The sequence below is a fragment of the Archocentrus centrarchus genome, chromosome 3, assembly GCF_007364275.1.
Source record: "Archocentrus centrarchus isolate MPI-CPG fArcCen1 chromosome 3, fArcCen1, whole genome shotgun sequence".
Taxonomy (NCBI): domain Eukaryota; kingdom Metazoa; phylum Chordata; class Actinopteri; order Cichliformes; family Cichlidae; genus Archocentrus; species Archocentrus centrarchus.
In genome coordinates this window covers 22,604,401-22,632,262 of record NC_044348.1, presented here as the reverse complement: position 1 = coordinate 22,632,262, position 27,862 = coordinate 22,604,401, and the positions used below count along the sequence as shown (strand labels likewise).

General features: G+C 40.2%; 1 protein-coding gene across 4 annotated transcripts in view; it reads left to right on the top strand.

Moving 5' to 3' along the window:
• esrrga (estrogen-related receptor gamma a) overlaps window positions 1-27,862 on the top strand; it is a 79,126-nt gene that overhangs the window by 24,322 nt on the left and 26,942 nt on the right. Inside the window, exons 4-6 of one of the 4 annotated variants that reach the window (XM_030722465.1) lie at window positions 5,946-6,062; window positions 17,873-17,983; window positions 20,893-21,054. In XM_030722465.1, the coding sequence (XP_030578325.1) occupies window positions 5,946-6,062; window positions 17,873-17,983; window positions 20,893-21,054 (390 nt within the window). Of the gene's footprint in view, window positions 1-5,945; window positions 6,075-17,872; window positions 17,984-20,871; window positions 21,055-27,862 lie in introns of all 4 variants that reach the window. The other 3 variants (XM_030722458.1, XM_030722464.1, XM_030722448.1) reach the window with 3 other exon arrangements.

Below are 27,862 nucleotides of genomic sequence, written 5' to 3'. Positions count from 1 at the left end.
GATTTGGTAAAAATTAATATTTATGCTATTTTAACAAAAAGGAGCAGACTAATCAAATTACACACTCTCAGACATGCACGCATACCTGAACTAAATTCAGGACATATGATGAAAGCCTCAGGCCAGATGTAAACCCAGATTTTATAAGGTACATGTCTCCTCCTCTTCTGCTAAGTGAGCCACCAGGACACCCACACAGCCCATTTCTTCTTTTTCCCTTCACCAATTCTCTTTCCATCACACAGGAACACACACACACACACACACACACACTCTCAAAGTTAGACAACCCCCAGATGCCACACTCATTTATACCCTCAACCTTGATTTGTTCTTCATCGGCAACAAAGAATAATTTTGGAGTAGTGTTTGCATTCCCAGTTCTAGCTGCTTATGCATCACAGGAAGCAGTTTAGCTACGTATAAGCTTGTTGTCTGTGAGATAACGTAGTGTCAGGGTTAGGTCAAGGGTCATTTTCTAAAGGTCAGGAGTTCATAGGTAGAGGTGAGAAGGGATAGAGAATAATCCACATGATGAGAGCAGTACCAGGAAGGAAGCAGGTAATCCCTTGTTCATCTCTTCTGCTAGAACTTTTTCTGGGATGTATACAGGTATTTGGACTTTACTTTTCCAGTTTTTTGTTTTTTTTTTTGGATATATATGAATTATACTCTTATCTTGATCAGCATTCTTCATTCTAAAAAAAAAAAAAAGAGTTTCCTCTCAAGCATACCGGTTAGTCAGCTGTTTGTTCACCCATAAAAGTTCAACAACTGAGAATTAAGGCTTAAAGAATTTGTTTAATAATGTTGAAATATGATTTCTATGTAATTTCACAAACATATGAGAAGATTTACAACTTGACTGATGATTTCCATGTTGTTCTTTTTTTATATAAATATAAAATAACTAATAGGCGCCATCTGTCAGCAGGACAGCCCTCTTGTTAGTCAGTCTGCTACCGCAATAACCAAACTTCTAGTCAGCCAGCCATCATCGATCCATTGAGTCAGTCAGTCATATCAGACAGGATTCATCTATCTGCCTTTCCATCCATCCACCTATCTGTCGGTGCTTTCTTTTGCCTCTGATAAGCAGCTTTCCCAGTAAAGCCCCAGAGACAGAGAGACAGAAAGATGTGAGGGGGGTGGAAGTCCTACATTTACAAGATGGTCACCACTACCTAGAAATGACCTGTATGTGTTTATTATGGGATGAGATCAGGACACAGTGCAGTCCTGACAAATAGATTAGAGAAGACACATGCAGAGATAAAGGCAGAGACACGCATACACACACAAACTCACAGAAGCTCATTCAAACATAGACATCAACACACACTTGACCTTGTAATATTTCTGTGTATAGGTCTGTCACTGCTGTGGTGTCAAATAGTCGACCAAATGTGTGCATCTTTTTCTTTTAGGCAGTTTGCTAAAGATTATTATAGCCCAGATAACATATAGATAATGATGCCGTGTTGACTGGAAAACCGCTTTTAAGTGTGGCGTTAATTAGCTCTAAAGCAATGCAACATCCCGCTCTCTGTTAACTTAATTTTTTGGCTTTTTTTTTTTTTTTACGGTATTTGAAATACACCTTTTACTGTTGCAGCTAACACATTATGAAGGTCGAAGTTAGAGGTTGTGGGTCAAATCTTTGGGAAAGTAAATCAGGACCATCATTAAAGGTTTTGATGAAACACTGGCTACAGTTGTTCATGAGGGAAAATATGGAAAGCCATATTTAAAACAAGCTCAAATGAGAATTTTTCTCATCTTAAAGACACCATATTGATATTTGAATGGTTCACATGACTAAACTACTATCATTGTTATTTTACTTTTTTAAATCAATTTCAATGTTAAATGTCTGTGTTTATCCAATGATTTGGTTGGAGTTTTAGTATTTATTGCAATAAATTCACACTAGCCACTTTCCAAGCTTGGACAGACATGACTTTGTTCCGATTTTAATAAGGAAATGTACTAATTCATTGTATTTTTAGGAAAAGATTTTTACCTTTTTATTGTGCTGCAGCACTACTGTTAATGATTTGTTGCAAACTGAGCTTTCTTTGATCCACTGGAACAATTGGGTCATGACATTATCTTTGGCTACCACACACGGCAACTCATCCTCAGATACTGTGGATGTTCAGTGTCTGTGTGGGGGCTTCTGTTCATCCAAATGCAAGTTTATGTGCACGTCTGTGCACATATTCCTATGCATGGTTGTGTGTTAGTGTGTGTGTCCTGGCAGGAAAGCAGGGCTAGCCTCAGATGGGCAGCAGCAGACATATTGGTATGTTTCAACCCATTAGCCAATAAAACCACAGGTAATCACCAAAAAAACACCTCCAGCTGGACAGGGAGGAGAGCATGGGGTGGGAGAGGAAAGGAGAAGAGTGGAGAGAAGAGGTACAGATAAACAATAAGTTGAGACAAGGAATGAGAGAAAAAGGGGGAAAGGGGAGGGTGGACTGGGCACATGGATGTAGGAAGGAATTAGAGGTATGTGTGTGCTGGCACGTTTGTGCATGTGTGTGTCGCAGCGTGGAGGAAGTGGCTCTGGCAGCTGCTGTTTCTGTGGCGTCAGTCCAGCGACACCTGACAACCTGCATCTATCACTCCCTTATTGAGAGAGGGGGATAAAGGGGAGTGAAGAGGAGGGCAAAGTATGGAAAAAGGGAGGTATAGGGCAATGAAATGGAAAAATAGAGCCAACAAGAGTGAAAAAAAACCAAAGGTGGTGGAGAGCAGAAAAGAGCGGAATGGAAAGGCGATAGTGATACTCACAAAAAGAACAGTCAAAATGGGCAGTGAAAATGGTAGGTGGGATACTCAGGAAACCGTTAAGGTGGTATCAACAGAAGTCTTTTCATATGGACTTAAAGATGTTGATTCATTAATAAACACATACCTCAATAGTTCAGAAGGCATGAATGCATGTTTGTATGGTTGTATTTTATAAATTAATTTTAAAAAAATGTGCCTGAGAACCCTTATCCATTTTTCAGCTCTACTCTGCCTCCTACCTGTATTTTTTTTGTTGCTTATTCTATAAAAAGCCAAAGTACCAAGACAAAAGGCATATGGGAAAGGGGGTTATAGGTGTGATGTTAGGACAGACAGAAGAGATACAGCATAGAGGATGGCAAGCCAAAACACACACTAACATTCACATTACATGATCAGTACAATAGCGGTCAATTGTCATGCAGCAGGTGGACATACACACATCTCAAAGGAGATTGCAGGGGATTTAAGGCCCTCATATATCCCTGTCATTCACATAAACACACACATACAAGCCCACTGGTTTTACACAGGATCCTCCAAGAACCTCTCTGATCTGAGCTCATTCCTATGCACAGTAAGGCACATAAAGACAGAAATAAAGACACGTGTACTGAGAGCTATGAGATTCGGTTCTAAACCTTTCAAATGTAATTCCTGCCCTATAGACCTACTCTGATACATGTATATGTGCCTGCAAAGGTATACAGCTAGATGATGCACACAGTATGTTTCACTAGTACACCGTGAAATGTATAGGCGTAATGTAAGACTACCAAAAAGTATTTGAATACAGATGAATTAGACCTACGTAAACTGCATGTTATTAAACTCCACAACATTTGTGTTACAGTAGGTACTGTTGAGGTAAAATACTGATTGGTTTTTGCAAACTGATCTTTCTTTGACCCACTGAACCTGAAGTTTCACAGATGTTGTTTCTGTCATGGCTGTCACTTTAATCAACAAATAATATGGGTTTTTATTATTGCCTGTTAATAATTACCTCCATGGTACTAATCAGCATGTGTAGCTGTCAACATTTTTCATCAGAGCGAGGGTTTAAAATATTTATTCTTAATGGTACCAGCTATATAAGTGGCTCTTTACTGCAGTTATCAATTTAGCAGCCCTCGCGTGTTTCCTTGAAATGGCAAGCCCTATTAGCTCATTCAGATTCTATTTCATTAGCACATTTAGCCTTAGTGCTAAGTAAGTGTCCTTCTTAATTGCTGAATTATTCAGCTCTTCATGTATCATCAGCATGTAAAGGTTGCGTATAAGCTAACTAGTCCCACTAATAGTGCCCATTAGACTGTAAGGGTTCCCTCAGCATTTAGCATGTTTAGCCTTTACTTTAACTAACAAGGCCAATTAATGGGTGTCTTGTTACCCATTAAGAAGTATTTGTGCATTTAGCGTTTTCCCAAGCTAACTAGCCCCTTAATCAGGCCAGTAATGAGAAAACATCCTCTCCACAGCAGCAGTCAATAGTAATCACTGTTTACTCTGTTTCTGAGGGAGATGTATTGGCTTGCTGGAATACTGTAGCTGTCAGGTGGGCGAAAGAGGAAAAGGATATATTTCTTTTCACATCTGAACACAGGCCTTAATACTGTTAAATAAACCTGAACATAGAAACAAGTTGGGCAGTCTGTAACAATCCAAGCTGTTCCAACAAATCCATAACTGTGTTTTCTTCTGAACTGGGAGTAAGCAAATCACTAAGTGGAGGAAATGAGCAGAAATTGAGCTGCAAATGAGAAGACTAACACAAGCGAGAATGAAAAAAATGAGAGAGAATGGCCACAGAAGCCTGAGTATATGGTAAAATGTCTTGTTTAGATACATATTGTAGTAAAGTGCAGAGGATGAAAAATGATATGACAGTATAGTGATAGGAAGACAGTGAAGAAGTATGTTGAGAAAGAGAAGCAAGTAAATTACACACAAAAAATATAGAAGGAAATCTAAGAAACTCTTGAATTTAAGGCAAACGTGCTATTAGACTCACACTAAGGCTGATGTTTTTGTTAGCCACGGCTGTGAAGTTAATAGACTTAACAAGGTTAATAATCTTACCTTTAACATTGCATACAAATTGTCACCGCCTGTGCTGCCATTAAGTCACACAGTCTTAGTTGGCTTTATAGTCTCATGTAACATTGTAACATCACCTTTTGCGCATACACAGATACACTTATCTGTCTGTCTTTTAAACAATACATGCAATGTTCCTTGCAACTAATTTTCTAGCAAATTAAGACAGAGGAAAAAAGCTGAATAATCAACTGAAAGTATATTTAGAAAATAGTCAAACTTTAGCACAGTTTAATAAACACTGGTAAACAGTTATCTGACTCCTTGCCTATCTAAAAGCCACTCCAAACTGTATTTTTCAATCACTTAAATCACTTGGTGCTCTGCATGACATTGCACACATATGAGATCAGATGGTTTGTGACTAACATTTGCAATGCAAGCATCAAAGCCTTCTTTCATTGCAGGGTAAGTCTGTGCAGAATGTGTTGACACATTGCTCCTGTCAAGTGGTTATATGCTAGTTTTATCTGACACAGCCTGCAATGTCTGTACACTTTCAGATCAAAATATGGCAGAACTGTCAAAGTTCAAGACAGCGGTAGCTCAATCCGTCTATCCATCCATCTATTTTCTTAACTGCTTATCCAGCTAGGGTCAAAGGGATGCTGGAGTATATCCCAGTTGCTACAGGGCAAGAGGCAGGGTACATCCTGGACAGGTCCCTAGTCATAGGGCTAACACAGAAAGGTAGACAACCACCCATTCCTATGGAAAATTTAAAATCAGCAATTTACCTCTGGAAGGAAACTGGAGTGCCTGGAGGAAACCCATACAGGCACAAAAAGAACATGCACAGTCCACATAGAATGGCCAGAGCCATCAAGAAGGACCGAACCAGGGGACTTTTTGCTGTCATGCATCAGTGCTAATCAGTGCACCACCAGACCAATCTGTATTCATCATTTTATGTTTATTTTATTATTATTGTATTGTATTTATTGTATACGTGTGTGTGTGTGTGTGTTCCCTCTGTGTGTGTTGATGCATCTATCTGAAATGAAACCTTTCTGTCTATCTTTTTCCAACATGTCTACATGCCACAGGCAACATTGAGTACAGCTGTCCAGCCACCAATGAGTGCGAGATCACCAAGAGGAGACGCAAGTCGTGCCAGGCCTGCCGCTTCATGAAGTGTCTGACTGTCGGCATGCTGAGGGAGGGTAAGGGAAAAGGTCTCTTCTTTATATTTCTCAGCTAAATGTGCTACATGTAGTATTTTAACATCAATTAGATATTCTGCACCTTAAGCACATTTTCACTTCATATTGTATTAACTTTAAATAAACCAGGCCTTTGTTGAAAAGATCTGCAGTTTTAATACTGCATTTTGGAAGCTGCCTATTCACTCTTTAAAATAAAATATATCAAAAGTGCACATTAGTATGACCGTGTTTATGTTGAACGTGTAACTTCTAAATGATAATTTGGAATCTGTTTCTATTTGAACTTTCTTGTTGCCTCTCTATCACATATCATTGAGCTGCATTATTCCCTGCTTTCTGTGCACATGTGTGTTTACCTTTGGCTTCCAAATTCACGAGTTACATACAGAGGTTTATGAGGGCACGTACACACAGAGACCCATTAACTGACGCTGCCTACAAACATGTCTTTACTTTTAGTTTACCCAAATAAAGAGCCAAATTTCAGGTTAACCACAGCACTGAGCAGTTGTTCGGTGGTGTTGAAAGGTTAAAAAAAAACAAGCAGTATTATCTGCCCCCACACCACTTTGATTAAATACATTCACTCTCTCATTTTCACACTCCCTTGTTGCCTTTTGCCTCTTTCTCTCCCTCTTGTCTGCCCACCTCTGACCTTTTTACTCCCACTGCACTTCCAACGATGAAAGGAGAGAGAGGAGTGGTGAGCGTTAAGGAGGAAGGCTGATAGAGAGAAAGAGGGATAGAGGAAGGGGGGAAGGCGGGAGAAACCGAGGGGAGGAGAGCGAGGAAGGGATGGGGGGAGTAAGAGATTGATTTATAGGAGCACAGGAGAGGGACCAAGGGAGGATGAGAGGCAGGGGGAGGATGGTTGAATGAAGCAGAAAGTGTGTGTGAGAGAAAGAGTAGAAGAGAGGAGGGTCAAGGTTGTAATTGATGGGAGACCTGGCCTACGCCCCCTTCCTTACAGTGGTCAGGGAGCATGCCTGTGCTGATGCCTGCCAGCCCTTCCTCCATCCATTCCTGTCTTCATCTGTCTCTACTATTCTCCCACTCATTATTACTGTACTTTTCTTTCTGATGCTTTTTTCATGTCTTTCATCCATTGTCCTCTTCATTCGCTGTTCTTTTTTTTTTTTTTTGTATCCTGTCAGGACCATATTGTTCATATCTGCTGGTTTTTATCAATTCAGACATCATAATGTGAAACCGTTACAGTTTGATGTAAATTGTTTTAGAAAGAAAACAAAAGCATGACACAGCATTCAGCTTTCTGTACAAATGTTCTGTTGATTTACATCTTGACAGCCCGAAGATCAAATTACCAGGCATGGCACTAAATTTAAAGAAGTATGAAAATATAACTGCATACATAAAAATCTGACTTTGAGTGTATTGTGGTACTTCAAAAGAACATTGTCTTTATTGTATATAAAGACCCCACATAAATAATAAAGTAGTAAAAGTGCAAAAGTAAAACATATATTATTTCTCTTAATTTTGCAAACTAAAGAGATAAATAAAACTTTTCACAGTGAGTCTCTCTCACTCACTGCCAGCTACCCAAGTTTCTATTCAGTGTTGAAGTATGCTTATCTCTGCCTCTCTCTCTTTCTTTCTCTCACATACACTCACAGAAAGAGACACACAAACACACACACACACACACACTCTCCCAACAAGCTGCTGTCGTAGCGTTTGTTCTCCCAGTCGATCTGACATAGGCAGAACCTATGTCTCATCTCCTGTTTTGTCTCGAGTATGTGTATGTGGCCACAAACACACACACACGTGTAATAGCATGTATTATTGGCAGCTTCACCAGTTTACACAGCTGAGACTGCATCCTCCTGCTTGACACAGAAACCGCATTACCCTTGTCTCAAAAGTCGCACAAAGCACTTTATGTGCAAGGGAGTATTTACATTAATATTTCACTATTAAAACAACATTTTTATTTTTTTTAACACAGATTTTGTGTAGATATTTGAATCTGGAGGAAACAAAACTAGAGATGCTGACATGCTCAAGTACTTAAGTCTCAAAGAGAACTGCTCATTTTATTGTAAAGGAATGTGCTATAAGTAGCCGAGGGACATTGTGTCTGTGTTTTTCTGTCCCAAGCAGACAAACAGATAGCTGCCTTTTGTTGCCTCTGCTTCTGTACTCTATACATATATATCATGCACACACACATTGGCCCACATATCTATACATCAACATGACAGACCACAGCCACCCCATTTGTTGTGCAATGTGTAAATTTAATACAGGGGTTCCCGGTCTACATATGACTAAAAGTCATTTGGAAAATTGATACATCCATTTCCCTCTATTTCCATGTTTTAATTCCTTTTGAACCCTTGGGAAATTTGAAATGATCAACAGCTGTATAAAAGAACTGAATATTTTCCTTCCACCTTAGCTTTATTCTGCTGGAGGTGTTCAGTTAAAATATACAAATTATTGTCATTTTAAAGAATCCATGAATCATGCCAACATCCACTTGATTTTTTTTTCTTTGCTAATTTGGCCGAGAAATTAAACCCATCATGACCCATTCCCATAAAATATTTCTCATACAATATCAGAAACAAAAAAAGGTCATATTTTTGATTGCTAAACTGTAAAAGAAAACTTTTTTCCTTTTGTGAAACCTTGTGAATATGTAAATATTTATGTTATTTTTTGCTTTGTTTCCAAAAAAGCTGAGTTTGTTAAAGAGTTTCTTAAGTGATGCACATTTTTTAGAAGTCTAGTGCATCTTCTCATCATTTTACATTGGCTAGAAATATGTACAGACCAGTGTGCAAATGATTGTCAAACTCTCCGATTAAGCATCTCACTAAATCGAACAGTCAATCTAGTTTACACACAAATAACACCCCCACTAATTTAGAAACATTACCTACTGTGTGTCATACTGCCCTTCTGGTTGTAAGCAGTGTTAGTGCAAAACTGCATAGATAATAATGGTAAGTGGCTAGATCAGTTAGTATCAGGGCTAACTGTGGTTGTCAGGGGCAAGCTCACGGGAGAAAGGTGAAGATAAAGTGGTAAGGGTGGAGTGGGCAGGAGAACATGCAGTAGTGTGTGTCTGTCTGTGTGTGTGGACGCTGTAGTTTACCCCTTAGGGCAAGATCTGCCTCAAATTAGCTTTGTCGCCTTGGGAGACAGAGAGGGTGAGATGAAGAGCAAGTGAGGCAGGAAGGAAGTGTGTGTGTGTTTGTGAGAGATTGAGAAAGAGGGGGAGAACAAGAGGCCAGAGGGTCAGTAAACCAACTCAGAGTTGAGTTCTTTCTTTACATGTTCTCTTAAACACACACCTGGTCATGTGAATACACTCACACTTGTCCATTTGAAATATTGGATTTTCTCAGCCACTGCTGTGAGGGCGAGAGGAGGCAAGAGGAGTAAGCGAGCAGGGGATAAACTGAAGGAAGGAACAAATACAGGGCACCCACCCACCAATATGTAGCAGCTAATTTCTGGAGCAAGGCAATTAAATGGCTTGGTTATATTATGAGAACTACCCCTCTGGCAATGGCTGTCTGTCCATTTTTAATGAGGTCATAATGATGCGTCAGCTGAAGACCAAAAGGTCATGGGGCGGGACTTAAATCTGCCTAGCAAGAAGGGAGGGGTAGTGAGAATGAAGGTGTGATAGCAGGTAAAAAGTTCATAATTAAAAAGATAAAAAACTGGAGAGGGTTGAAAGAGATTTTTAACAAATGCCAATCTCACAAGATTTTATTTTATTGAAATGCCATTTTAAAAATAAATCTATAAACGAGCATCAGCAATAACAATGTCACTGTCAGTTCTTACCATCTGTGCACAAGGCAAGACAGAAATAATACATTCAACGTCAGCAGTAATGCATAGAATTATCACGGACAACAAAACACAGATCAAGCATTTGAACATTAAAAGCTTTGGCAGAGACACACAACCCAGGAGCCAGCAATATTCAGTAGGCGTGTATACTGTACATATGCTCATACTGACAGGTTTGCTCCCTTACAACAGCAGCTTTGATGATGCCACATCTGATGAATCGCAGCTAAACAGACAGAATGTGTTGAATCCAAAACGAAAGCCTCCATTTCTATAATGCCATTAACAGCAAGCTGGATTCAGATGGTAGACTACTAGAGGGACAAGTCCACAGACTGCAAATATAAACCTTGGCACAATGCCCCACACATGCACATATATGCACACACATTAACAGTCTGAGCCAACTTTGGCCATGCTCCCCATGGCCCCTAAGACCTAATGAGGGAGATCGGGTGGAAGGCCCCAGTCTGTGAGGGTGTGTTTGGTGTGTATATGCAGCTGGTGTAGTGTGCATCATAACTCCCCTCACAGCTCAATGATCTTGACTGCTGCTGTCCAATTTCATCACTCGACACACGTGCATTCATACACACTGTGATGAAGACAATACGCTGATAAACATTCTAAACATGAAGATCATTTCATTCTTTAAAAAAACAAAGACTCATTCCTTGAAAGATGCAAGTGATTAAAAAGGTTAAAAAAAAATTATGAAATGACCATGAGCGGTTTGAGGGTCAGTGAATAGATAGGATTATATTATATATAAGAGAAAAAAATGAAAGTAGAGGATAAGTAGAGATGCAGAGAGTGGATGATGGGAGAGAGGGAAGGAAACAAGAAGAGAGGGGAAACAAAGGAGGGGAGTGCCAGACAACTGGTGGCGTCTGGTGTTCCCCCTTGGGAAACTTGTAGCTAAATCTGGCCCTGAAGCGTCTGTCCTCCATGAGTGTGTGTGAGTGCTTGTGTGTGCAAGTGGCATCTAGTTGCATCCCAGCTAGAAAGGAGCGATAATGGAAATGGTGTGACGAGAGATCTGCCTAAGTGGTCTGCTTTCTTTCACATACACTTTCTTTCTGAGGAAAAGAGAGGGAGAGGTGAGGAGAGACCTTTAACCATCCTTTATTGGTTCAACTTTTCATTTACAAGAGGAAAAAATAATATATATTTGACATATAGTGTGACTTTTTTTTTCCAGTTACAGTGCACAGGACAACACTGACTCCCCAAACAGAAACAAATTCTTAATAACACACAGATTCTCTGAATGTAAGTGTGGCATTGATTTCTCCTAGTGAGCCACGTGCTTATCTTAGCCTGACCTATTAGAAAGTTAACCAGGTACACCTTCCGACACTCCACTGCAGAGTACTTTGGACCAAAAATAAAAAGACTGTCTTCTAAAATTACCCCTAAACTATTGAGCCACTGCTGTAGCAAAAAAATAAATAAAAAAATAAATAAAAGGGGAGCTAGTCTGACTTCTTGCTCTTGGATCTGAATGTCTGCTCCATTCACCACTCTCCACTGGCGATTTGCACTGCATTTCTCTATGGGTGATTTGAAAAGATGACCCTGGTGCCAATACACCAAACCACCTCGACTCCTGGACACCAGCCAATGAAGCTTTGTTGAAGACTTTCTCAGCCACAGCGTACAGAGCCTTCTTCAACATCTCAGACAGTTCACACAGTTCAGGTGTTTGAAAAGATAGCAGTGATCTTTTTTTCCTCATCCTGTTCCTCCACTGCAAAACAAATGGCCAATAATGGAAAATCAGGCAACGAGATCAATTGGTCACCTGAAGAACAAGTCCCCATTGCCTCCCCAAAGAGATCAGGAAGACCATTCATAACTTCTTTCAGCAGCTTCTGCAGAAGTCGCAGAAATCTCACTCCAGCCCGGCAGCAGTTTTCCACTGCCCTGCTGACCTCAGACCCACCAGCTTTGTTAGACCAACTGTTATGAGGATTCTCTGAATACTGAGTATTCAGTTGACAGTTGACCTTAGTTGTAGATGATTTTTCTTGTAGTGCCAGTTTCTGTTCATTTTGCCCATTATAAAGACTGTCGTGTCATCTATGCTGACAAGCTCACTGTCTTTATTACTTCGCCTGCAAAGGTTGATCCTGTGAGACCTTAGTTAGTTTAAGGAGGCGTTCAATGGCCAGAGCATACAGCATCCCAGGTAGAGGACATCCTTGCCTGGTGCTTTTTAGATCAAGGACAGGTTCCCCACTTTGAGCATTTTTCAGTTTTTGGGTGCCGATTGCATCCCCCACCATTTATTTGGGTTGCTACCCACAGCCTGCTGCTCATCTGCATTTACTGCCTGCAGCCTTGTCACTGGCACCACCATCCACAGCCTGCTGCTGCTCACCTGAGCCACTAGCCTGAACTTGTTGCTCACCTGTACCACTGCCAATCCCTACTCTTTGTGCAGACAGGATGAACATTTGTGTCCAACATCACCGCATTCAAAACATTTCGTGCTGCCCAAGGTTGCATTAACAATGTATAAGGCATTTTCATATATAACTTTGAAAGATACCTCCAGAATCTGTGAAGGGTCATTCAGGTACTTGAACACCTGCCTCCAGAGAGACTGAGCGCTGTAATCTGGCATCTTTGCAGCCGAGATGAACTGCTCTGAACCTGCTAACAATGATTTCAAAGAGGGTATGCTCTTTTTCCGGAAGTTCATTAGGGATGAAGTGGGAGACACCAGATATGGTGTTTTGCATTGAAGGCAAAATTAAATCAAAGCAAAAACAAATCATCAAAGATAAGCTTCTCTTACCTTCTCAGCAAGGACAGGATATAAAGATAAAAAAATATATGAAAAACACAATCCAAATGTCTCAAAATCACCCAGCAGCTCCACACACTCACCAACCACCTTCGAATACTGTAATTACTCACACTTGTGTGCAGTAATGAAGCAGTAATGCTCTTGCATGTGGTTAAGAGAGGAGAGGAGAGGAGAGGAGAGGAGAGGAGAGGAGAGGAGAGGAGAGGAGAGGAGAGGAGAGGAGAGGAGAGGAGAGGAGGCAGAAACTGAATCCAGAAACACATTCAATGAATAAGACACGAAAGAGTAAGGCTGTGGTTGTGTGTTTTAGTGTCCAACTGTCAAGGAAAAAGCTATTTATGTAAGAGGAGGTAAGAAACTACTACTAATAACAGAAGATGTGAACAGATAAAAACAAAAAACAAAAAAAAGGCACCCTGTTTTAGGGATCTCACTCGAACTCAAATGCACTCACAAATTCACACACCAGTGACAGCCACCTGTCCACTGCCTTGGGCGGTGCTCTTCTGATCTGTTCTGGTCAAAACAAACATCACTGCACACACTTTCCTCCTGCTTTTCGCCCCCTCCAAACTGCTTCTTTATTTTTCTTTCATTAACTCTGATTGTTCTTTTCTTGCTTTTTTTGTTTTGTTTTTGTTTGTTAACTTGAGCGTCATAACCTCCAGAAACATCACAGATCTTGACCCCGACAGCAATGTGAAATTACATTGTAACCCAATTTTCACCTGTAGCTTGTATAGTGATAATAAAAATAGTGTGATGACAGTTTTTTTCATTTCCTTTGGACTTAAGCTATCCTGATAATAAGCACTACTTGTTTTGCCATATCTCATAGAGTTTAAGGCTTAGGCTTAAACCTGTTTATATTCCTAAAACATTTTGAGGACTTGCCAGGTCCCCGATCATATATATCGCATTTTGAAACATACACTAGATCTAACAGGTCTGGTGTCTTTCCCAATCCACTCACCCACTAGTTCTTAAACCTACATAGGAAAATCTAGTTTAACACACACAACCGAACAGGAACATGTTGTATAAAACTAGTTTAAGCAGGGAGAAAGGTTACAGCTTTAAATTAACTGCACCCTCTCTCACTCTATACTATGCTTGCCCAGTTTCCTTGCCTCAACCATTTTTATGCCCCCCCCACGTGCCTCTTTCTCTTTGCTGTGACCAACCAAAATCCATGTATTTTATTTGTCTATCTACTCCTCTCTTCACTCTCTCCTGTACCTCTCACTTCTTTTCCTTCTTTCATTCTCTTATCATGACATTGATCATCTGAAATCAATCCACATTGTGTTTTTCCGTCCATCCTCTTTTGTCTTTTCCTCCGTCTTCCTCTTGCATTCACACTTAGATGTCAGAGGCATTTCCCTTGTAATCCTTCAACTGTTCAAGAACACACACACATTCGCTGACACAGAGTGACGCCGGTGCAGTGTAAAAATCTATGCTGATGTGATCAGTGCAGATCGTGCTATTGACAGACAGCAATATTCCCACGATAGGAATGATTCACCTTCATCACTGTCAGTGAGTGGGGGGGTGTATGTATGACTGTGTGCGCAGAATATGACAAAAGGGGTACAATCAGGGTGTGAGAAAACACTATGTTAACATTTTTGAACAGGTAAAATACACAATATTAACGATGCAGTTTCATATGTTTCTTACATACGTAAAAGATGTGTTTTTTTTGAAGCACAAAAATTGTGGCATTTGCTAGATGTTTATTTGTGTGTTTGAGTGTGCAGTTGTGTAGAAGTAGTTGACTGAGGTGCACTGTTAATATATTAAAGCTTACCTCTCTCCTTCTCCTGCAATATCACAGCCTGTAATCTACTCTTTTCTATCTGTTCCCCCTTTGCTACATTATTTTGTAATAATCTTCTCTTAATGTATTTATCATTTATTTATTCAGATGTTTAACTCCATTTCCCCCCCACTTCCCCTTACACCGTTCTTCCATGCCCTTGCCCCTTTCTTTTTCTTCTTTATGCATTAAATTTTTCTGATCCCTAAATTTACTTTCGCTCTGCCTTTCTTCCTCTTTTCCCTCTGCTCTTTTCCTCTTGTCCCCTCCCCACATTTTCTTTCCTCTTCTTCCCTCTTGCCCATTCTTTATGATTTGAAGGCTCATTTGTTAAAAGGAGGTAGCCCACTCTCACTCTTCCCCTGGCTTCCTCCTGTCTCTCTTTTGTGGGCTTTGGAAATATAATTTTCAATTTTTAATTTGATTCATTTAGATTTGATCATTAATCAGTGCTGAGAGAGAGTTAATTTGGTGGAAAATAGATGAGGTAGTTAGAGCGGGCTCTTTATGAAGTGAGCTTAGCCCAGCACTGGGTCTTTTAGGTATATGGGAAAGAGAAAGAGTAAATTTAAGAGTCTGCATGTAAGAGTTTATATTATGTGCTAGAGGAAAAAGCCTCAGTGAGCCTCAGAAAGTGGTGTGAAAGTTTGGGTTTGAAAAAAGGTGTGTATGTTTGTAGGTTTTTGTCCTGCCTTTTTTAAGGTAAATGTCATTGCCATTTTTATTTTTGTGTAATTGACGCTGACTAGACTAGCAGCTTCTTCCAGTCTGTGTTACATTTAGCATAAAAAAAGTCCTCCTTTGCTTCAAATATTGGAATTTATTATGTGAACTTGCAACCTGGTATTTTTTTTTTTTTAGTGTAGTTTTACATTAAAATAAAACATTTATTACTGTGATGTAAATACATTCACAAAGCAAAATGCCCCAGTGTGTGTGTGTTTTTATTTTTAATCTTTTAGAATCCAACTTTACTATCTAATGACACAATTCTGGGCAGAAATTATTAAGGCTTATTACTTTTGGTTACCGTTCTTGACAAGAAAGGACATGATTCACTTGGAAGGTGCCATATTAGTTGCCAGCAGTTTAACTGCTCCCATGAGCAACATTATGGTTAGCACTGTTTTCTTCTGTTTTGATATCATGCTGCCTTCTTAAATTAGTAACATGGCTAGTTGTGCCACTGCTGTACTTTGTGGTGGCTTGCTTTACAGATTGGTATAACATTTGACTGGGCAGGAGTTATGGGTGTATCATAAATAGACACACAGATAGAGATGCATCAAACATAATTTACTTTGAGTCTGTTTGAATATATGTCATTATACTATGAATCTGTAACCTCTAAGCTTTAAAGCCCTGACTCCACATGCTTGTTTTATTTCCCATTTGTTTCATTTAGTCTTTAGCTGTCCCTCTCATCGTATCATATCCATTTTCCCTGTCCTCTGTTTCTGTTCTCTCTCTGTCACCCCATTTTCTGACAAACCACTGATGCAGGTAGCGACTGAGAAAGCTGCTAGTCTGGACTTACCTAAACACAACATGGGTGTGTGGGTTAGGGAGTGTAAGTGTGTATGTGCTAGAAAAAGCAAATAGTGGGTGTGTGAGTGGTTTGTACCCCCTGGTGTTAAGAGTCTCTTGACCGTTTGCTGACACTGGCCCCCCCACTGTACCTGGACTGTCAGCCCTTCTGTCTACCTGTCTCTGTCTCAGGCACTTTCACACATACACACAGATGCGTGTAACGTTCAGTTCACTGGTTTGATGACTGCCTGAGCTCTTTACAGATTGCTAAATGAATATATTTCCATGTACTTTCACTCCACTATAATATGTTCGAAATAAAAGCAATCTTCAAAATGTACACATTAAAACAATCAAAGAAAACATGAGAACATATCTACTTACAAATGCACAAAGATGCTCCCTGACATTTTTCTCCTGCTGCCAATAGAAGTCTTTCTGTTAAATCTCTTAGGTTTGTTGTCATGAATCTGGTCAGCACATTTTTCAGAGGATTTAAACCTCTCTGTGTGAGCAAATCTCTCTCTTGCTTTCACACCCGTAGTGCCTTCCTTTCCATCTTTTCTTCTCTCTCTCTCTCTCTCCCTCCAACTGTGGACCTGAAGCAAATCTTTGCTGCTTTAAATGCACTACTTCATAACTTTGAAAATGACAATTAGCTTTGAATGGTCATAAAACCAGAAACCATTTTTTAAGTTATTTAAATTACACATGTTAAAATGCTTTCTCCACCTTCTCATTTTTACATTTTCCATGTGGATGTTATTACAAATGGTCAGCACCGGCAGTTTTTAGTTTGTAAGTCTTAGATGACCCTGGCAGTCAGTCTTTTAGTTCCACATTGGGATAACTTTTTTCTATGTAATGTTTATTTGTTAAGATGATTTCTCAGTGGTGGATGGTTTAAATGTCTTTTTTTTTTTTTAAGCATTATTGCCTTGACATTATTTTGTCTTGTATTACTGACATTGGAACCTGCAGCTTGAATTGGATGGATGGAAGGTTGTATATATAGTTGTATATATATTTTTCAAGCTCCAGAGAGTACTATGACCTGGATAACTGAGAACCTACACAGACGTATACATAGTAGTTGCTTTAAAATCTTGAATTAAAATTATTATATAAAAAGTCTGATTGCTAATTTTTTTAATCTCATTCTGTAGCCATTCTAGTAATTAATTTTGCATTTCCTCCAAAAGTTACTGATTTCATTGTTTAATAGCAGTAGCTTTGGCTTACCTAAAGATTTGACATCCCCTTAAGCCCTCTTATCCTTTCCTTTCCTTTTTTCTCCTCTCCTTTCCTCCACTCTCCTCCTCCAGGGTACATGACACCTCTGTCTTTCTTATCCATCTTTAAGTGGTAACCACGGTAACATCCAATCCCCTGAGAGATAGGTCTAATTAAATTAGGACTCCTTTGTGTCAATTAATTAACGAGACAGAGAGGGAGACAGCAATACAGAGAGACCAAGATTGGGCAAGAGACAGTAAAAGAATCAGAAAGCCTGATAGACAAAGTGAGCAAGAGAGGCCTTCTATTAAAATGACATCTATAAATTAGTCTTGTTGTAAAAGAAAAGGAAAAAGTGAGTTTACTGAGCCTAAGAATAACATAAGGGTGAACAAGTGGACACTTAACACATACATGCACACACACCCTGACCTTTTTCATTCCACGCTTCTCATCTCTTTTAATTGCTACTCTGCTTTTATTCATTAACTAGTCAAAAAAGTTCAAGTCTTTGTTTTTACGTAATGCACACTATGTTGATACATACTTTCCTCTGTCAATTCTCAGGTGTTCGTCTGGACAGGGTTCGTGGTGGAAGGCAGAAGTATAAACGCCGGATAGATGCAGACAACAGCCCGTACCTGAACCCGCAGCTGGCTCTACCCCCCAAGAAACCATGTAAGAAAACACACACATGCAAACAAATGAGCTCTGACCACTAACAGCATGGAAAATAGTGCTTTTCTCTACAAGGTTGATGTGTGATTCTCAAGGACATGTGCACACTGTCTTTAACAAATACATGTGCAGAGCAGCTGATGTTGCACATGGGAAAAAAACACAAAATGATGTGCAGTGGACAAGCATACAAGGGAAATCCTAAACAAAATATGTCACCATAGCAGGTACTGTTCAAGCAAGAACCAGAAGTCATTGTTTAGAGTGGAAAGAACTGCTTTTCCATCAGTTTCTGTCCTAATGGAGACAGTTGGACAGTAAAAACATTTCAGCAGGCACACAGACTCACACATACACAGCAGACACACAGTAGTGAGAAGCCCATCTGTTTGGGACCATGTTTATTTCCCTGTTTCTGCTGCTACCAGTTTGGGATCATAACATTTTATATGTGTAATATTTCACCATAAAGGTATTCATTTAGCACCGGTTGGATTGGCTGCACTTTTTAAAGAATAAAACCACAGCCAAAGCCTGATGAGTTAGAATTAACAAGGGAGAGAGTGAGTGAGAGTGACAGAGAGACAGGTAGAGACAGAGAGGGAGAATGACTGAACCTCAATAAGGCAGTTTCTCAGAGAGAGAGGAGGGAAGCGGGGTGAGAGAGAAGGAGGGAGGGAGACCAGCCAGAGCCCTAATCCGGATTAAATCCAATCTGGCAACCACATCAAACTAGAGTTAGCTCTCTAGCTAACCGTCTGCCTGCACACATAAGACACACACACACACACACACACACACACATGCAGTGCAGATTGAGCAGTGTTTAGCAGCTTGGTCCCCAAAGCCCATTTTGCTTAAAGCTGGAGCATATTCTGGTCTAGGCCAATATGCTGAATGGCTGCACGACAGCTTACTGGGACTTTTGCACTACTAATCATTGAAATGATGGGATAATGTGTGTGTGTGTGTGTGTGTGTGTGTGTGTGTGTGTGTGTGTGTGTGTGTGTGTGTGTGTGTGTGTGTGTGTGTGTGTGTACTGTATGCTTACACAAAGCTATCTGTCTTCCCTGGCAGGCTACTCACCAGTTTTTCTAAAACAGTTTAAATTATATTTAACTCTTTAGTCTTGTTACTGTTCTTATCAGACATCAGATTTTGGAAGAAAATACAGGACAAAATATGTATTCAGTATAAATTCCTTACATCTTTTACTTAATATTTACTATTATTTCTATTAACATGAATCTGTCCAACTGAAAAACAAATTTGCGCATTAAAAAAACAAAAAAAACAAAAACAAATTAGGGTTGATATAGACTTGTACTTTATCTCTCTTGTTCATTCTCTCTCACACACACACAGTCAATACACACACATTCTGTCCCTCGGTCTCTCTCACAGATACACCCACACAGCCTATCTATCTGTTGCCCAATCCCTAGTTTCAGCGTCCCCATTGATTGTGTGAGAACAGAACAATAGCCCAGGGTTTGGAAATGGGCTTCCATTGATTCTAATTAGGGAAACATTAAATAAGATTTACCCACAGATACTGCAGTATATGTATACACACACACACACACTGTGGATGTGTGGGTGTATGTAAGAGAATTGGGGGTGGTGGACAGTATTAGATCAATACACAACTCATCCCCACAACTCTGTTTCACTCTCTGTTGCTGTTTATCTCTATCTAGCTGTCGCTCTCTGGACTCCTCCTGTCCGTCTTTTGCAATCTGTCCATGACTCTCTTTCTACCTTTCTATCTTCTCCTGTTTTTTCATTGCTAATCTTGCTCTCTTTTTCTATCCTTCACTTCATTCTTGCGCTTCTGTCCTCTGTTATTATTCCCATGCTTGATTAGTCAGTGGATTAATTTGGAAGCAGGGTATCAGTCTGTTACTAATGGGCCATAGAGGTCTCATCACCACATGTCACCATTACCGGCTGAGCTGTTTGGCTTTCGGTGTTATCTTTCCCTGCTGTATGTGTCAGTGAAACTTCTTAAGACTGTGTTACAAAACAACAGTTTTGGGCATCTTGGATCAACTGGCAGTAATTGCCTTTAACCATATGCTGGAGCATCAACTATATGTAAACATTTCTTGTTTCTTTTATTTTGTATAATCCATTTTTATGTTTGGTCCTGCCAAATAGTGACTTCATGTTTGTTATGAAATAGCATTAAAATGTTAAACTGTAAAAGCTGCTTTTCAGATCAGATGAGCACTTGACTTTTGGTTCTCAGTACATTGCTGTCTTTGGTGTTTTTGAAGGAAATGTGCCGTTTGACAGCTTTATGGGTTTAATTTTATTAAAAGAATTCTTAGTTCCAAACATGACGATTTGAGAACTGTGTGTTAATTTCATGCAGTGCATCTTTGTTTCTTTCTCCTAGTCTAGTGTTTATGTCAGGTGCCTTATTACTGCATATGAGAATACAGACAGGTGATAAATTAAAGGGAAAAAGAGCACCATGTAACATGCTGGTCAATAAGTGTTCAGTTGTGTTCCAATCCCATGACAGCAAGGTCACAGCATATGAGTCACATCATTTTATAGAACAATTTAGTGACCTTTTGTGCCCTGTGGGTGCATTTGACCCAACTAATGCCAGCAAAATGCACCCCCTAGCATAAGAGACCCAATGGATCTCCTTTATTGTAGCAAAGGCTCAGATTTTTCCTTTAATTTCTCCACTGTGTGTGTCTGTCTTAGATATATCTTAAGACATATGTGTTACCAGCAGGCCATCATCAGAGATTTGCATATGACGTTTCATATTTTTGCACCAGATTGGGGTGGAATAGCTTGTAGCCTAACACAGCAAACATTCACCATCTCTTTGTCTCTGTGTCTTTCTCCTTGTCTGGTGGTCATGTCAGTTGCCTTTGGCTGCCTTGCAGATAACAAAATCGTCTCTCACCTGCTGGTGGCCGAGCCAGAGAAGATTTATGCCATGCCTGACCCAACAGTACCAGACAGCGACATCAAGGCCCTGACTACGCTGTGTGACTTGGCGGACAGAGAACTGGTGGTCAACATTGGTTGGGCTAAACATATTCCAGGTAGGAGAAAAAAAACTGCTGAGTCCTGTCTCTCACGCTAAACTTGACCTAAGTCTATGTTGAGACTCACACACACACATACAGCACATACACTACAGATACATACAGATAAACAAACACACATGTGAATTGGCACAGTCTGAGGTTAGACTCAGGTTCTCTGGATGTAGTTTCAGCACACTTACATTGTGTACATGTAAATACACTTGGTGCAAAGGTGCTGAATTTACCCTTAGTCCTTACTCTCACACAGTGTGAAATATTGACTTCATCACTTTACTGAAAGACCAAGCCTCACTAGCATCACAACACACACACACACACACACACACACACACACACACACACACACACACACACTGCTCAAAAAAATAAATAAATAAAAGCAACACTTTTTTAATCAATTTACAGAAGGAGGCCACTGACATTTTTTTCTCCTCATCTTTTCTCGCTGTTTTTTCACTAGTTTTGCATTTTTTGGATAGGATCAGTGTCACTACTGGTAACATGAGGCGATACCTGGACCCTACAGAGGTTGCATAGGTAATCAAACTTTTCCAGGATGGCACGTTCATGTGTGCCGTTGCCAGAAGGTTTGCTGTGTTTTCCAGCACAGTCTCAAGAGTATGAAGGAGATGCCAGGAGACAGACAGTTACTCTAGGAGAGCTGAACAGGGCCATCGAAGTTCCGAAGGTCCTTAACCCATTGGCAGGATTGGTATCTGCTCCTTTGTGGAAGGAGGAATGGGATGAGCATTGCCAGAGCCCTACAAAATGACCTATAGCAGGCAACTGGTGTGAATGTCTCTGACCAAACAATCAGAAACAGATTTAATGAGGGCAGCTTGACGGCCCGAAGTCCTCTAGTGGGCTCTGTACTCACTGCCCGGCCCTGTGGAGCCTGATTGGCATTTGCCATAGAATACCAGAATTGGCAGGTCCACCACTGGTGCCTTGTGCTTTTCACAGGTGAGAGCAGGTTCACCCTGAGCACAGGTGACAGACATGAAAGGGCCTGGAGTAACCGTGGAGAATGTTATGCTGCCTGTAACATTGCTCAGCATGACCAGTTTGGTGGTGGGTCAGGGATGGTCTGGAGAGGCATATCCGTGGAAGGGCCCACAGACCTGTATAGGCTAGGCAACGAGTATTGGGATGAAATCCATGGACCCACTGTCAGATCCTTGGTGCAATGGGTCCTGGGTTCCTCCTGGTGTATGATAATGCCTGGCCTCATGTGGCGAGAGTATGCAGGCAGTACCTGAAGGATGAAGGAATTGATACCACTGGCCCACAGACTCACGTGACCTACATCACATGACCTACATCCACCTATAGGACATTAAGTTTCACTCCATCCGACTCCCCTAGGTTGCACCTCAGACTGTCCAAGAGCTCAGTGATGGCCTGGTCTGAATGTGGGAGGAGATCCCCCAGGACACCATCCGTTGTCTCATTAGGAGCATGTCCAACATCAGGCATGCATACAAGCACATGGGGGATACAAACTACTGAGTACCATTTTGAGTTGCTGCAATGAATTTTCAGCAAAATTAAGCAGCCCAGCACATAATAGTTCGGGGTGGCTTTGAATTCAACCCTCTGTAGGTTGATATTTTCATTTCCATCAAATGATGTGGCATCCTTTTATTCCAAACACATTCTTATATTTTTTTTTCCCCCATTGAGATCTGTTGTGTTTTCAAAGTGTTCCTTTAATTTCTTTGAGCAGTATATATACATATACAGTACACATATAGTCAGTATGTGTCTACACTGTGATTTCTGCTTTGACTAGAGAACATCTGTATGAATCCACAGCTTCATTACTAAAAGTGAAGAATTTAAGAATTTAATCTTCTTAAACTAAACCCCTTTCTCACTTAATCTGATACAATTTGGAACTGGGCTACAAGATCACAAAATTAACATAAAGGCAGAGCCAAAAACAAGAACTATAGTAAATAAAAAACAAAACATCACGCATACATCAAACCACAGAAGGTAAAATGAAGACAAGCTGTAAGATGGAAAGAGACAAAAACTATAGTCTTGTTTGGTCTTGGTGAGAAAGCTGTGAAGCAGAGAGGAGAGATGGCTAGTCCCATTGTCAGCCGGAAATATTCTTGTAGAGGAAATATTGTAACAGAATAGACTACTGTTGTCTCTGTTCAGTATATGGAGTTGTAAGGATAGAGGGGGACATATTAGAGACAGATTAGAGACATAAATACCACTCAGTCACGCTGCATAAATCTATAACAATAAAGTCAGCAGTGTTAAATAACAATCTCTAAGTCTTCAGATGATATGTATATGATATCAATAAATGTGAAAATAACTGCGAGAAAGAGTGAAACAAGATGAAGAGAGTGAGAAAGAGAAATGGAAAGATGCATCTCTTCTTTTTAGTGTAATAATCTATATGCTGCTGTATGGGCAATAAGTATTTGTCTTTGAAATGTCATGTTTCTTTTTTAAAACAGCATATAGCCTAAACACTATACTATGCTTTCATCTAAACTGCCTCCCCTTTTCTGCTTCATTCCTTAGCTCTGGTCCAGCAATTATTTTGTCAACAAAAGCTACAGTGATATCCGTTTATTCTGTTTTTCACAATGAAAATGAAACTAGAACTAAAACATGATTCAAGACAGGCACTAGGACAAAATATTTAGCTTTTGTTTCAGCAAAGAAAAGTTTGCTTGAAAGTTTTCAAGCAGGACTATGCTGTGTACTGCTTCAATACAGTAGCAGGATCTGTGCTCAGGGCCTATACTACAAAATGCATACATGCACAAAATAACCCAAATGTAGGCACAGGCATGTATGCAATGTAGATTTAATTTGTTGTTTTTTAGTCATGCTTGTGTTTATTTTTGCTTACCCATTTTACAAGTGAGTGGACCAAGATAGGCAGGTTTTTTTTTGCTGGGTTTAGTGTATGTGTGCTTTGCGTGTGCGTGTGTGCGTGTGTGTGTGTGTGCGCATCTTTCTGTATAAAGCGAGCGAAGCGCAACGATTGCTTGGCGGAGGAGGGAAGATGGCGTGATTAGATGAACGAGGAAGGCAATCCACTGCTCACAGAGAAAGATAGAACTCTTCATCTTCTGTGTGTGTGTGAACACCTTATGAAATCCTCACTGTTTGCAACGCTGAACACCTATCTAATACTCACACTCACACGCACGCGCATACATGACCACACACAACGTGATCTACTGTTCACTCAGGTTGGAAAGGATTGTCAGAAAGAAATACGCCTCCTCAACATTCTTTATCAGCCTTTTACACACACATACACACAAACACGCACGCAAAGAATAGAGTCAGATAGACCTGTTAACCTTTTTGCAGCCATCTTGTTTCACATCTTTTGTGTGTGTGTGTGTGTGTGTGTGTGTGTGTGTGTGTGTGTGTGTGTGTGTGTGTGTGTGTGTGTGTGTGTGTGTGTGTGTGTGTGAGAGACTATGTGCAGGTTGTACATGTAAACACACACATGCACAAGTCTTTGCTCTCCATGGTACAGTAATTTTTTTAATCAAATTGATGGAGAGAGACAGAGAGACAAAGAAAAAAAAAGACAGAGGCAGAGAGAGGGGAGGTGAAGCCAATTTATGCTTCATGATATGGCTGCGCTGTGCCGCATACACACACACACACATGCACACACCCGTACACGCACACAAAGGCTGCTAACAGTGGTAACAACGTGTCAAGGCGAGCGCCAGGCAGCTAATTTGAAGTCATTAGATGTCTGCCGTACTGGCAACAATTTGTTACGCTCTCACACACACAAACACACCCAGAAAAACACATCACATACACACACTGAGTTAAGAGCCGTCTGTGGATAGCGAGGAGCCTAAATTGTAAACTAATTTAAACATCACTCAGCGTTAGAGAGGCTGCCTGCAAGACAGGCCCCCGGATAACAAGGCTAGGGTACGTGTGTTTGTGTGTGTCAGTGTGTGTGTCATGTTTGACACACACAGTCACCCAATGTTAAGAGACTTTTGACAACACACACACACATATACACACATATCACACATATCTCTTTGATTGGTTCTTTTATTCTAGGACTTAACGTGTGTGTGCACGCTGATTTCCATACTGATATGGCCTTATGCAAACATTTGATATGTCATTAGGAGAGGAAAATGAGGTTTCAGACACACTGCGTGTATCTGGTTATCCCACAAGGAATCACACATGTGTACTTCACAGATGCACATGTTTCAAAGAGATGGATGCAAATATATCACCACGGACATGCAATAGAAGCCTTTTTGCTGATTCAAACTGTGACAACACACAGACAAATGACTCCACGTGTGCACAAATTTTCACACAAAAGTACATGAGCAGGAAACCGTCACACTCTAAAACTGCGGGCTTGTGGAAATATCAGAAGTTATTATTCAGAGGGCGTGAAAGGCCTTACTGTCCAATAATATGGATTAGTAAAGAGAAGATCTCATTTTAATAGCTCTCAAAGAGACAACTCCAGTTGCATATTAGGCTACATGTCATCTTCAAGTGTGTGTGTGTGTGTGTGTGTGTGTGTGTGTGTGTGTGTGTTTGAAGAAGGAACGAAGAGCAGTCAGGTGAGAAGAGCAGGAGAAGAACAGCAAATATTTAAACAGGAGCAAATGAGAGAGTGAATTAAAAGAAAGAAAGGGCATTCAAATGAGCCATTTATCTGTCAGTAGAATTAGTCTTTTCATCCTCTTTTCTTTCCTCTTACTCTCTTTCTCTCTGTCTTTTTCTTTCTCTCTCTCTCTCTCTCCTTCCATAATAGCTAAATGACTACCGGGCAGTCATACTAGCAGCTCTTATCTAGACTCACGAACACAAAAGAGCAAGACAGACAGGCGAGCACTTGACTTGACGAAAGAGCAAGGAAGGAACAAATGAATGAATCAACGAATGAGAGCTAGAACCTATAACACAGTCTATTTTAACAGAACTAGAGGCCTTGCCATTAGTGCTTTTTTTTTCCCACAGCCACCTCCCCTATTCTGTCTTTATTCAAGAAAGAAATTGCTCTTGGGCCACCCCCAACGTCCCCTCGACTATTCTCTTGTTCCCTATCTCCTCTAACTTACTCTTTCTTTTCTTACAGTCTTTCTCCCTCTCGTTCTTTCTTTCCCCTTTCAATTTTGACACTCAGGATAAGCAGTCTATGTACCAGCAGTAACACAGCATGATTGAGTTGTTAAAAAAAATGGGGGATGGGAAGTGAAGAGGGGTTTGCCATCAGTTCGTTTATTTAATCGGTCTTTATGGAGATAGAGGAGAAGGGGTTTGGACTCTGGTGGTGATGGGATAACAGGTGAGGAGTCCTCTTGCTTCTTCTTCTGCATACTTTTCTTTGTTTCTTCAACATTCACTGCTGTCTCTTCATTGTTATTTTTTCCTCTTTTTTCCTGTTTATTCCTCTTGTATGGATTCGGAGATAAGCATAAGGGTTGAATGCTCTTTCGCGAGCATAGTTGAGGTCCAACTCTTATCACATTCCCATAAACTTAACATAGATTTTTTGCTACCAGGTGATAGCGTCTTTGCACTGTTGTACTTGAGCTGTGCTTTGTGCCTCTACTTCTTTTTTGTTAAGGTGTTCAACCTATATCAACCATACACAATTTTCTTTTAGTATTAATTATGTTTTACACATGAATACTACAGCAAATTAGCCTCTTTAGGCTTATTTACATATTTTAGGTATCTCTACTAGATATTACGTATGAAGATCCTTAAGGATCAGTGTTAGGTCTTACTGTTTTTGTTATTTTTAATTCTTATACCCTACCCTTTTGTAATTTATTGCAAGTGTTAATGGACTTTATTTCATTCTTGACAGATTTTTGATTTTTTAATTAGTTTTTTTTTTCTGTTGTTCTGTGTCAGTGATTATTGAAAAAAATATATTTTTCATCCAACTTCTAAAAAATACTAAAAATATTATAGTAACTGACTAGAAAAGTGCCAAATAACACATGCATGGAAAGAACAGGAAATAGGATGAGAATGGAAAGCAGGGTTGCCAAATACATTGGCACATAATAGTTCGGGGTGTCTTTGAATTCAACCCTCTGTAGTATAACCTAGATACTCCCAAAACGCATTTAACAAATACTGTTTTGACCCAGTGGCTAAATACCCCCACACCCCCACACCCCAGACTGTTTTGTGACCTTCTCCTTTTGCTCTCTCTCTCTCTCTCTTGCTGTCCCTCTGTCTCTTTCTGTTTCTCCCTCATTTTCTCCCCCTCCCATGACCTGACCTCCCACCTTCTCTCTCTATGGTATTCTTAACCTCTTCATTATCAAGTCACCCTCATCTTTCAACCCCATCCCCTCCCATAGTCCTCTTCTCTCATCCTCGAAGGGAGTGACCATTTCTTTTTCTTTTTGCTTATGTCTGTCTGTGTACAATCAGCATTTAGTGAGTCCAGATTGAGCTCTAGATATTGGAACAGTTTGATGGACTCCTTATCCATCAATATGCCATCAATATGCCTCTGTACAAGCGTTGGCATATCACAAAAAAGCATTGAAAGAGTAAAGCTGCAACTAATTTTTTGTAGCTATTCTTCTTCTCTTGTTGCCTTTCTCTTTTGGACATGTTTTTAACGGCTTTCACTTAGAAATTTAGCCAACCAGTCAAGCAGTTAGCCCTTCTGTCTGTTAGTTAGCCAATCAGTGAGTCAAGTAACTACACAGCCAGTCAATCAGCCAGAGAGGCAGCCAGTAGTCAGCAAATATTGATTAATAGAAGTGTCCTGCTCCTTTTAGCAAATCAA